We start from the raw sequence: 13307 nt of genomic DNA, 5'->3' as shown, positions 1-13307 counted from the left end.
AAGAGTGCAGAAAATAGAAATCGAGTTTTTTTTTTTTAATTTTTGTATATCGAAAATAATGCAGATTTTATTTTTAATTCTGACTATAGTTCTAATATCTTTAAACAAATAATTTCAACTCTGCAATTCAGTTTATATAATTCTTATAATATTAGACAATGCTACACATATTGCCGACGATGCCACCCACCCCACTAGTTTTTAAATATGAATTGAATAAACTTTTAGGTAAATTCTAGGATGTTCTATATAAATGTATTGCAACACAACCAGGGCAATAGTGTTAATTAATTAAGTTAACTATTTAAAAACTATTTTGTTTTCCACCCATCTATTGGTTGAAATATTATTTAGATTTTTAGTTCATCATTGGTATCTATATATTAAAATTGTCTTAGCCTGTTTTTAGTTTTCAATATTAAATATTTTTTATTTTCATTATTCATATTATAACTATTTTCATAAATCTGTTAGTTATATTTAATGTTGCTTGTTTTTTGTTGTTTGAATTTGATTTTTAATTGAATTGTTTGCATGTACTTAGTACATGAATATGAGACAAAGTTATACTTGAAACTTTTGATGGCTGAACTAATTTTTCATACTACTTATTAAATAAATTGATGGGTAAAAAATTAATTATCATAATATTTATCATCGGAAATGTAACGTAGCATTTTGTACATTTAGTTTTTCTTCTTCATTTAATTAAATAAAAAACAAAAATTGACCTATTCGTGTTTTTCATAAATGATGAACATTAATATACAACTAATATATTGAGTGATGATTTTGAGTTTTGCTGGGGTAGTTGATGTGTTCGTTTATGTTTGTGTTTGTGTTTATGTTTGATTTATTCTTGATATTAGATATAATGTAAATGTAAGTTAGTAGGTAATAATGAAATAGGTATAAGTGAATATAGACATGTAATACTTGTATTTCTAGGTCGTTAGGCTGAAATAAATATATAATAATAAATAAATAAAAAATATTACTAATATTTATTATATAATATAATATATATTTATTTATATATAAATTACCTTAAACAAATTATATCATAAAGATCAAAGTTATATAAACACAAATTCTCTCCAAAAAATCATACAATAAAAACAAACAAATGAGATATATATTAGTATTTGAAATATGGATACATTACCTATGTAACTTGTATATATACAATATAAGACTGGTCATGTAAAACATAAGTACGATAATTGCTGGCAGAGGAATGTTATGAGTAGTGGAGTTAACAAGCGATAGAGCCATAGTGAATAGTCAAATCAATATAATTTTCTGAAAAAATAGTTTTTATATATTTGGTAAAGCATCAAATAGTAAATAAAAAGATTAATACATAAACTATACTCAGACGTTTATTCAATGAAATAATTGAAATTGTGAATTAATGTTAAAATGAAATAAAAAATATAAAGCTCAAATTATTCATAGACAAAACAAAGCTTAATCAATGCTCATATGAATATTCATTAGATTGCAATATACATGTGTCAGATTTATAAAACAATAGTTAGCAAAATGTAACAAATACAATCGAATTTGCATAATCCAAAAATTAAAGCATATCATGTTAGTAATTTTGAAGTATCTTGAATGTATCAAATAAAATTTGGATGTTTTACCTAGAACACTTTCTATATAAGATATACTGTTTTTAATGTCAATCATTATCATGAATTTCAAAAATCATAAAATAAAATTAGCAGTACAATCGTACTGCTTAATAATTGAGTATGGTTTCACTGATTGTAATTAAACACCAACACCTCATTAACATATCGCTTAGTTAGCATATCTTCGTTGTCAGCTAACGAAATCGACTAATGCAATATGAGAATCGCATACTTGAAATAAGGTATTGTTTCCCAATTGTCAAAGTGACAGTTATAATAATCATTGACCGTAGAGATAAGAAAAGGAGAGAGGAGACAAGTGAAAACTGTCAAGTAGTTAAAGCGCGATCATAGATTACAGAAATACAAATGGATATGGATTCGATATTTCTTTTATTTATGATGGATTCGATTTTATGATATTACTCATAGATAATAAGCATAAATTATTAGGTACTAATTAGATATTACTACTATTACTATTTTATGATAATACTCAACACATATTTAATATCAATACTCTTCCTTTATCTATGTTCAACATAGATGAAGATATTGATAAAAGAAGGGTAAAAACATCAGGGGAGGGGGAGTTAACTTAGACAAATGATCTTCCAACTGATGATCTACCATGCTTAAATGCATCGCTTTTGTAAGAACTGATTTAATATAGTTATTTTAAACTAGCTGACCCGGCAAACGTTGTTTGCTGAGTAAGGTATATTATAAACAATTTCTAGAGAATCAAATATAGTAATACTTTTAGTGTATAAGGATGTGTTGTTTGAATGCTATATACAATGAGGTATTATAAAAACAATAAACTCCATTAGTTTGTCTATATTTTGTCTGGAAGTTTTATACACTTTCTATAGAAGACATGGTATAATCCAATCCAAGTCTTTTTTGGGCTTTCGACTTATTGATTATGTTTCAAGTTTTTCAGATTCTTTTTGGATTCTGCATTTTTGTGTATAATTGTAAATAATACAACTGAGCTTATACAACATTTTAAAATTTCTGCGAGGAAAGATAGAAATGAATCAAGTATTTCTTCTTTGACCCGCTTTTTGAAAAGTTTCAAGTAACATTCTATGAATTAAAATAAATTTAATAAAAAGTATATATGTAGAGCAGGGCGAAGCACAGGTCCAATTTGACTTTGAGCAATATCAACTATATCACGAAAACTTAGCTAATATATCACAACAAATACACACATTTCAAACGAACAATTATCTACTACATTCAGTAAAACTATCAGCTACTTCTCATTAAAAAGATGTGCTGTCTTGCTGTCTTTCAAAAATTTGTTATCTAGAACTTTTTGCCCTATAGGCGGAGTAACTTGAAATGGCCAGGTGGCAAACAGGTTTAATGCCTTATTTTAATTTTAAAGGTATTTTACAAATAATTACACTTTTAACTAATGCTAAAAAAACTACCAACGGAAGAACATACTTTTATTATGGATTTCAAGGATTAACGTTTATCTCCGAAGCATGGTCATGAGAATCAAGTTAGAGCTGTTATACATCTTTTTCCCCCTAGATTCAAATATTGAGCTAAACAATTTTTAACTTTACTGGTTTTTTGACACATTGGTGGTGGACGTTTTTAACCCCGGACCTTCATATTTTACTGTCTATTTTTCGATAAATTCTGGAAAATTATGACCTGGAAAATGTTACTCGAAAAAATGTCCCTTTGATTGATACCAAATTTAGGTTCTGAATTGAAATAACATAAATAAAAAATCATATAACCTATAAAATGGTTTAGAAATACCAATGAGTATATAATTATACAAATGAGATCTTTCAGAGCACCGTATTTGAGAAAAATATGCCGAAAAGTGCATTTTCATATTAACATTTCAAAAAGATTGATAATTTGAGTTTCTAGTAACACTTGCGGCCCGTTTACTAACGTTTTTGTATATAAATAAAACTACGAACAAATCTACTTACTACAATTCATCATAATTAAATAATATTTACGTAGAACATCCTATTAAAAGTAATTAAACATCATCTGTCAAAACGTTTGACATTTCACTTATTAGCCACCGTCCATTGTTTTATCAAGGTACGCTTCTATAAAAAATTTCAAATTAAAAATGTAAAGTTTCTACGCAATTTTGAAATAATATCTCACCTTTCCGACCATCTCTGGATTGGCACGAATTTTTCAAGACTAAGACTGGCCAAATCGATTCAGCCGTTTTCGAGTTTTACTTGGACATTTGAAGAGAGCTCCATTTTTATATATAAGATATATAATTTTTTTATAAGTTTTATATATTTTTGTTAAAACTTATATGAGAATAAGTTAGAAATATATTTTATACACGCATATTTTTCTCATTTCGTTCATTCAAATCAATCAGGTGTATCTTTTTCATTTATATACATTTATATAACTCTTATCTTATCTGAAATTAACCTCGATGTTAATATATGTGCTACAGTTGGTGACGCCCCATAGGATGCGGAAATATAGAAAATTGAGGTAATGGCTAAGCAACCGCGTGTTTGCAATCTATACTTTCTTATATCATGCTTATTTATCTATGTGTAAGAAGCTAAAAAATAAAAGAAGCTAAAAGAAGAGTGAGATGAATAAAGAGTAAAACACATTATTATATTTTAATTTGATTTAATCTTCTTTAACACTTTTTTGAGTTTGATTTAACACTTTACTTACGATAATATGAATAAATACAATACTTTATAATGGTAATGGCGCCGTTCAAAGTTACAAAAGAGAAATTTATTAAGGGCAAGCAATTAGTTAAAATACACTTTAAGAATTTTAAACTTCTGTTTTCAATTGTACTAAAAATTACTGGCACGAGAAATGCCAGTAATTATGTTGCATTACGCCAGATACAATTAATTTTTCACAGTGTATGGACTTATATTGTTCTAGTTGAGTAACTTCTGTTGAAACTGTGGAAACTTTTAGTAGATTTTAGACTCATATTAGAAGCAAATTTATGATTTAAATGTAGTATTCCTAAATGAATCCAATCATTAGATTCTAATATTTATAATGCAAAATACAAAAAATATTTAATAACTATGTCTTCAAACCTTTTCAAAATAAAAAAGCATAGTACATAAGATATTAAAGCAAAGATCAAAGTCGCGTTGATGATTAGAAAGTTCAAATTTGGAAATTACATACATTATATTACAGAAATAAAAAAATCAGCAAAATTATTAATGATGTTTTTACCAACAGTAACTTTCACGCATAATTAGTTTTAATAACATGTTGTTGCAATTTGTTTACTGCATAATGATTATTAACGGCTTGTTCATGCTAATATATATTTTTGACGCAAATGTTTGATGCATTTTTATACGAGTACAAAAACATGTACATCACGCAAAAATGACAAAACACTAAAACTTGTTAGCGATAAAATAATAAAAACCGTTTAAGGCAAGTTTTATTTGATCGCTTGAATTGTGTGAATAATCGACTTTATCAATAAGAATTGAAATTTAGCTACTTTTTTAATATTATACCACTTTTAACAGGCACATAATATTTTAAAATGTTCGTTTAGAATTCTAGATATTATGTTTTATTTTGCCAAATATTAATTATGAAGAAAAGTTCCGAATTTTTGGCGTGAACGTTAACTAAAAATATTGCTAAAAACTAATAATTTTTTCAGTACAACTATATGGTTAAAACAAAGTATTCGATGACATATGCCAAAAACGAGGACAAATGAGTATTATATATTTTATTATATTTGAAATGTATTTTTTTATTTTCGTGTCATGTTATTGCTATCACAGATATATTTTACAAGGGTTTTATTAATTTTTTACTTTTTTACTGCTTGTTTGCTGCTATAAATTGGGAGGAATACAAAAACTATGAGTCGCCATTAAGGTAAACAAGATATAAACGAGTTTCTTTAAGTCTAATTAGTTGCGTCATTATTAACAATGGAGAGTTTTTGAATAATCAGGCGTTTGGCGCTTATATTTTATTGTTTAGTTATTTCATTAAATTAAGAAATGAAAATCTGCTTAAGTCAGAACGTAAGAAGCTTTTAGATTGACATCTTTTTTAACGCACTGATCTAAAGCATATTAGATACCAATTGAATTCCATAAACAATCATATAATAAATATTTTAGCCTAGGTAGTAATTATATAGTGACAGTAACAAGTTTTTTAATACAATGTGTCATACCTTTGACAAATCATTTATTTGTGCTAAAGTATGTTATTTATATTTCAAACTGCAATCTAATTGACAATGAATGAGCTTCCGAATGACGCTAATTTAAAACTAGCCCAAAAAACAACAATGCCAGAAAATTAAAAATAATTTATTTAGCATCATCACAATTGGTGATTTGGTGATTATAAATAATGTAGTCCAGACCACTATTAACACAATAATCACGTCCAATTTTTGCTAACTAGATGAAAGTCATGTTAGTGATAACTTTGTTGAAAGAAACCACTTTCGCTTATGTCTTATTCAAATTAGGAGATAGGTATTTAAAAATGGTTATAGATTGGATTTCAAAAAGTCATTTAACCTTTAAAAAGCGCATAAGTTGTTTGATGCCCCTATACTTATTATTTTACTCTTTATTAGTTCTAGAGAACTCTTTTTTATCCTCCTTTAGTTCTGGAAAACATGGGGCAAATATGTCACTATTTTTGACTGGGGCCATAGAAATGTTATTCACGTTTACGGATCCAAAGTTTAAATGATTAAAAATGATAAAAATTAACCACAATATGCAAAAAAAAGTTTTTCCAAAGCTCTTGAAAAAATCATATGTTTTAAACTATGTACATGGATTTTTTTATGATTTTTACTATCAATAATTATGCGACAAAATTAGTGTTATTAAAATATAATAATGTTAATGCAGTTATTTGCGTTATAAAACTGAGGCAATTGAAAATCACAGACTAAAACGCGAAAAATCAAACTCGGAGTCCCCATTGGTTGCTGGAAGATTACTTTTGGATACTCCGCAGGCTTTTGATAGCATCCGAGAGGACTTGCCAAATGCAAAATGCAATGCCAAATCAAGTCAAATAAATGGTATTTTAATTTAAAATAATAGTAATTTGAAACATGGTGAAAACTCTGATTAGTATAAAAGCGGGATCAAGTATCAATTACATATTAACTGCATTCTTCATTATTTACCTTGATGAAAGAGAAGTTTATGGTTTCGTCAGAAAATCTAATTTGCTATTTTGTTGTTTTCTCGACTTTTTATGTCATCCTGAATTATAAGTTTAGTGAAGTCGTTTCTTTACAATTTTAATAAGCAGAAAAATGTGAAGTTTTAGCCAAAAATGCTAAACCGATTTTAAAAATTCAGATAGTGTTCAAATCATTAATTTGTAGTCTGTAGTCTCTGAAAAAATTAAAGGAGGCGCTGTGCAAAAGAGGTTGGGAATCACTGGTCTAGAGAAACATTTTAATATAGCTTGCAGAACATACACCACATATATTTCAAGCGGGTGTTCGTGAACATCAATCTAATATAAAAATAATTATAATAAATTATATAAAATTACATATTATAAGTATGTCTGTATGATATCAATTAGGGTTCAGATTGATTATTTCGAATCATGCTAAAAGAAATATAGACAAAAATAATTACATTAATTAATTAATTTACCATTGTTATTAGGAGAAAACAATAAAAATTTGAAAGACATTCCTGAAAAAGCGGCTGTTGCTGATATACGACAGCACATAAATTATATATTAGAACAGTTGCACAATCTTGAACATAAGGTAAACACCAATGCCAAAGTAAAAAAAGATGCAACAGTGACTTCTAATGAAAATAAAGACAAAGTAAAAAAAGATGCAACAGTGACTTCTAATGAAAATAATGACAAACAAAAAAAGATGCAACAGAGACTCCTAATCATAACCATGGCAATGGATGTAAAGATAAGGAAAAGGATTGTCAAGGTAAAATGTAAATAAGTTATCTAATCACTTTCTTCTTCTACTTTTTTGCGCGATCGGCTAAGCGGTTTCTTTATAATAATCAGAAAAGTGTAAATTATTTTTCTACGTTGTAGCCCATTCTAAAGCGATTTTAAAAAATTAAAAACTGTTTGAAAGATATAAGTCATGTTGATTAGTTTTTGGTAAAGATCAGCCAGACCGTTTCTCCGTATAAGTGATTGTTGAGCATTTTAAGGACAACCAAATGCGTGTTTATGCACTGTAATTAATTTACAGAAACTAGTGGGGCGCACGGCATCTAGCCTTAAGGCAAATTGCTGGAACCAAATATTATTATTTTTTTTAAAAACTTGATCGGTGTTCCCTAAATCGTCGACGAAAATTTGTATCCGCACATACATACACACACGCACACACACACGCACACACACACACACACACACAGCCATACATCCATTTTCTCTAAGGTATGCCAAAATGTTCAGAAACCTTTCAAACGTAAAGATATATAAAAATTTTCATTTTCGATTTTTTTGCGATTAACTGCGGGAAGTTAATTATAAATTTGTTAAATAAATATCAATTAGAAATCACATTAGATTAGTTTTAGGTGAAATCGAAACATTTTTCAATTTATTGATATAGAAGATAAGTCTTTTAATTTTGATAATACAGTAAAGAGAATGGAGAAGAAATTTCGAAATAGGTTCAATTTAATCATAGCTTTCAAAATATTTTGAAGATTTATGAATATTTACAGCTTTCCGCCACAATGCTCATAAAATTCTTCTAGTAGAAATTTATTTTAATTGTACAGAATAAATGTAGAATAATGTAGAATAAATTGTATATGTAAATAAAGTATGCTTATACTGATCACTGTAGAGTGTAGGTACTACTCTCATAATAAATTTGCTTTCTTATATTTATTTATTCTGTACTGATAAACAATATAAATTGTAAATGTATTATTTAATCTTTAATATATAAAATTAGCTCGAAATAGCATTTTTGATTTCCTTCTTCGGCACATATTAATGCGAGATAGTTTTTTAAATTTACGAAAGTATAATATAAAGTTGTTCTTTGAACTATTCAAAGTTTGAATCAAATATAAATATTCTGATAAAATCATTCTATTGAAAATGCTATTAAAATTTCAGATCATGATAGAGTGAACGATTGCAATGCTGGAGGAGGTTGCAACAATAATATGGATGATTCAAATAAAAAAATGTGTAAATCTGAAAAAGAAGACAAACATAAAACTTGTCCCCCAGGAAATGGACAATTGGATGGAACCAGTGAAGATGATAATTTAGCAGCAATAGCAGGCGAGGAACATAATTTGAAAGAACGCTCTGGCGAAAATGTTCCAACGCTTGCTCCTTACAAGCAACTTGTTGATATAGAAAAAATGCGTACGTTCATTTCATATTTATCTATTGATTTAAATTAATATTTATGCAGGTTTGATACAAACTTAATATATTTATTGTAGTTTCATTTTGAATGTTGATTGCCCCTTATGGTTGATTGTACATGCAATGATTGAACAATCAACCATGTTTCACCACATACCATTATATGCAACAATTGCATGATCTTATCATCACGTTCAAAGCACATCATCCTAAGTATTCAAATAATTTTTACGTTTTCAAGCGGGGCTTAAAGGTCCAAGGGTAAAAAGGTCAAACACTGTTAATTCCGGAAAATTAAGAAATTTTAACAACAATATTTGAAAGTAGAAGAACCACATTCTTACGACGTTGCGATCGGGAAATAAACGAAAATGTTTGAAAATCCATAACAAAAGCATTTTCTTTCGTTGTTCGTTTTTTTTATGGTGAGCACTGGCGGTGTTTAGTTCATGGGATCTCAATGTAATTTTTAGATATACGATATTTACTTTTGCTATAATATGTATTAATCAATCAATTATTTTATTAGATGCATTAATAACGATAGTTTTTTATGTAGCCCTTCTAAAAACTTACACGTAGGTGGGGTAAAAAGAAACAACTAAAAGGGCGTACCTGCTTTAGAGGCTTCAAAAAATCGTTTTTTTTAGGAATTTTCAGGGAACGAAATAAATATTTAAATAAAACAAAATTTTTAGGTTTTATTGTTATATATTTTAACATTCTTCTCAATTTTTTTGATTAAGATATATGCCGGGTATAATTTTGCCAATGCGCCACGACCGCGTTGGTGCCATTTAGCGGGAAAGACTATTCAATAGTATAGATTTTATAGTTAAACCTACAAAATCCAGAAAAAAATGAGAAATTCATCAATTTTTCGCAGTTTGAAAAAAAAAAACATATCATTTTGATACAAAATTTCACTTTAGATTGTTTAATAAGTGGATTAATTATGACTTTTTTTTTAAGTTTTTCGTCAAAATTTTGTCTCGTTTTGATAGAAAGTTTAGTTTTTTTCCTATTTTTCCGGCCAATTAGGAAGAATCGAAACAATGAAAAACCGAGGATTTGCGCTTCGAAGTTTTCGTTCCTTTCGCAATTTCGTATACAAGCTTGACGCTTGCTAACTATTTCTTCTGTAATTTTGAAAAAAAATTTAATTTGTTTCTGAAATTTTAGGGATAAATTTTTGGCTAGTTTTCGAAGACATTTTCGCAATAAAAAAAACGATTTTTTCAAGTCTTTAATGCAGGCTCTCCCCTAAATCTTTCACCCTGGAAAAGGTGTAAACAATAAAAAAATTGGAAATAAAAATAAAATAAGGTTAAAAAAGAAATTTTTTATAGATAAGGTAAACATTTATTCGAACTCTTCTGATGATTTGGTTAAATTTGCATTGGTTAAATAATGTTTATACTTGTTTATCTATGAATGTAGCTATTATTTCGTAAAATTAAAAATATAAACTTGGACCCATTTGCTCCATGGCCGTCTCATTTTAACCCTCCTAGGAGGTAAAAAGAACCAGGTTACAAATTTTCGAAAAAACAGCAAAAAATGACATATTTTTAACATGATGAATTTCCTAAATTAGCTGGAAGTTTTACTGAACATAGTGAGATAGTTGTTTGTTTTAGTCATATGTGTTATTGGCTGTGATATAATTGGTTTGGGTTTCACAACATGATTGCTCATAGCCAAATTAAACCTATATACCTTATATATAATTAACACAAAAACAAGGGTGCTCGACCACTGGGTTGCCACCAGAAAAAAATATAAGTTCAAGATGTACGTTGGAATAGCAGCTTATAGAACACATAGTTCTGCTCGCTTCAAATAAAATGAAACGAAAAATAAAATAAAAAAATAGATAAATATAAAAAATAAGAAAAAAAAGAATACATACACCTGTAATTGTTATACACATAGATTCACAAAGCAATCGTTCACCACGAGGAGGTAACACGAGATCTCCTGGAAGTAGTGCGGCCGTGTCTGTTAGCCCGAAACCTGTTCGAGACGTAAAAACTAGGCGGTGGGATGATTGGACACCATGGAGTGCTTGTAGTGTCACCTGTGGAAAAGGACGACAGGTAAAATTAATAATGAACCAGGTGTAAGTGGAATTTTGCTATAACTCTTAACGGACGGGCCTCGTAGAGGTTTTGTATCGTACAATTCAGAATAAGTGGAACGTCGAAAAAAAATTGCTAAATTTATTTAAATTGGATTTTCTGTCGGAAATAAAATTATTTTTGTTAGAAAGTTTAGATAGGTCTGCCGCGTAGTGCAATTTGTCTTTATAAAAATATAACCAGAAATTTGAGGAATTTTCTAAGTACCTCTTTAATTAAAAAATTAAATTAAAATTAAATTATATTTATTTGTATTGGTTGCGTATGAATGTCCGAATATAATTTTTCTGCCTTGTTCTTTGAAAACTTATTGTTCATTTTACAGATGTGCAGATAAAAGTGCAAAAAGTAATTATTTGATTTGTTATATAAAACCAATTTCTTATCTTATCCTTTATATATAATTTACAAAAACAATAACTAATAATAAAACCAACCAAATGGCACAACTTGGTATATTTAAGAGCGAAAAAAAGTAAATTATCTATATATTATTAATTTTCCGTAGGGTAGTTATAGTAATGGGCCGAAAATCGAAAATGAAATTTTTTGCATTTCTCCACGTTTTAAAGGTTTCTGAACATTTTGGCATATCTTCAGAAAAATTGGATGTGTGTGCCATAGATAGTGTTTTGTGTGTCCGCATTTTTTGTTCACGTTTTCGGGCGCACGAATCGACCGATTTGATTGATTCAAAAAACATTCGATTCCTATTGATAAGGAGATGTGCTGATTAGGCAAAGGCAGGTCCAGCCGTTTTGGAAATACGGAGTAAAGAGTGCAGAAAATACAAATCGAGTTTTTCAGAGAACGAAGTATCCGACTTGAATGATCCAAAAAAAACATTCAAATTGTTAAGATTAGGAGAAGTGATGATCAGTTTTTGGCAAAGGCAGGTCCAGCCATTTAGAAGATAATCAACTAAATAAGCATTCGATTTGAATGATTCAAAAAACTTTCTGCTTGTATTGACGAAATAATTACTTTTGGAAAAAAAAGTTTCATCTCGATTTTATTTATTATTATTTTTTTTTTTTTTGAATATCGAAAATAATTGAGATTTCAATTTTAATTCTGGTTAAAGTTCTAAAACTCACTTATATACTTTAAGTGAATAATTTTGACTTTGTAATTCAGTTTGTATAATTCTTATAAATATAAGATGATATTACAGAATTCATAATAATCTGTTTGAAAACATTTAATATTTCTCGAACATTTCGTTACGGTACGAGAAGTTCCAGCAATTTGCCTTATAGCACCATGCCATACACTTTGATACGTAAAATATAATCGTACATTTAATGGGTTACCAAATTATTATATATATAATTACAGATTCGTTGGCGTCATTGCATTCTGAAAGACTGTTCCGAAGCAGAAACTGAAATGGACGAGAAGGCATGCCAATTGCCTGCTTGCGGTTCCAAATTTTTGCATATATTTGGTGGATCTTAAATGTAGAATATTTACAATAATATTACTTAAGAAATTGGTTCGATTTTCAAGAATATTATAATTATTTTATAGTTATTGAAAAGAATCAAAACTTATAGTCTTTGTTTATTTTGTGAATTGTATTTAAATACTTTTACAAATGTAGTGCTACATTGCCAGAATCCTAAAATAAAGTATGCAACGGATCATGGATTGAATTTTGTTTCTGTTGAAGCAAATATATTAATAGTTTGTTATTGAACTGGAATTCTACAAAAATTAACAAAGTATAGTCTTTTTGAACGTACTTTAGAACTGAATAATTTGAAACTATATTAATAGCATAATCCCTACAGTATCTTGATCATGTTCAGGTAACAATGCATCATTGTAATTAATAATTCATCCCAAATTAATGCAATTTGATCAACAAGATATATTTTATATTTATATGTTATATAAAATATATCAATTGGAATTTTTCCAATATTATATTGGATAAATTCCAATAATAAAAATAAAACAAACATTGGGTTTTCTTCTGAAAATCACGAACTCCAGAAAAGCATGAGCACATAATGGTAATCGTCAGAAATATTGAAAAACGTTAAAAACGTTGTGATAAATACAATATGGCTTTATTTACAAAATAAAATAAAAAAAAACTATTTGAAATATA

General features: G+C 28.1%; 2 protein-coding genes across 6 annotated transcripts in view; one reads left to right on the top strand and one right to left on the bottom strand.

Moving 5' to 3' along the window:
- The window catches only part of LOC113385483 (transmembrane protein 68-like), a 135308-nt gene extending 133452 nt beyond the window's left edge, over positions 1 to 1856 (bottom strand). The window contains exon 1 of one of the 2 annotated variants that reach the window (XM_026623342.1): positions 1650 to 1856. In XM_026623342.1, the coding sequence (XP_026479127.1) occupies positions 1650 to 1701 (52 nt within the window). In that variant the 5' untranslated portion in view covers positions 1702 to 1856. Of the gene's footprint in view, positions 1 to 1165; positions 1228 to 1649 lie in introns of those variants that run through there. The other variant, XM_026623343.1, reaches the window with a different exon arrangement.
- Positions 1 to 13307, top strand: part of LOC113385481 — a 66957-nt gene that overhangs the window by 35950 nt on the left and 17700 nt on the right. The window lies entirely within an intron of this gene.

Source organism: Ctenocephalides felis, unplaced genomic scaffold (genome assembly GCF_003426905.1).
Source record: "Ctenocephalides felis isolate EL2017-DRISC unplaced genomic scaffold, ASM342690v1 CF-g0.4_SCAFFOLD_03571, whole genome shotgun sequence".
Classification (NCBI taxonomy): domain Eukaryota; kingdom Metazoa; phylum Arthropoda; class Insecta; order Siphonaptera; family Pulicidae; genus Ctenocephalides; species Ctenocephalides felis.
The sequence above is the reverse complement of the archived record's forward strand: the minus strand, read 5'-3'. Positions and strand labels throughout refer to the sequence as shown.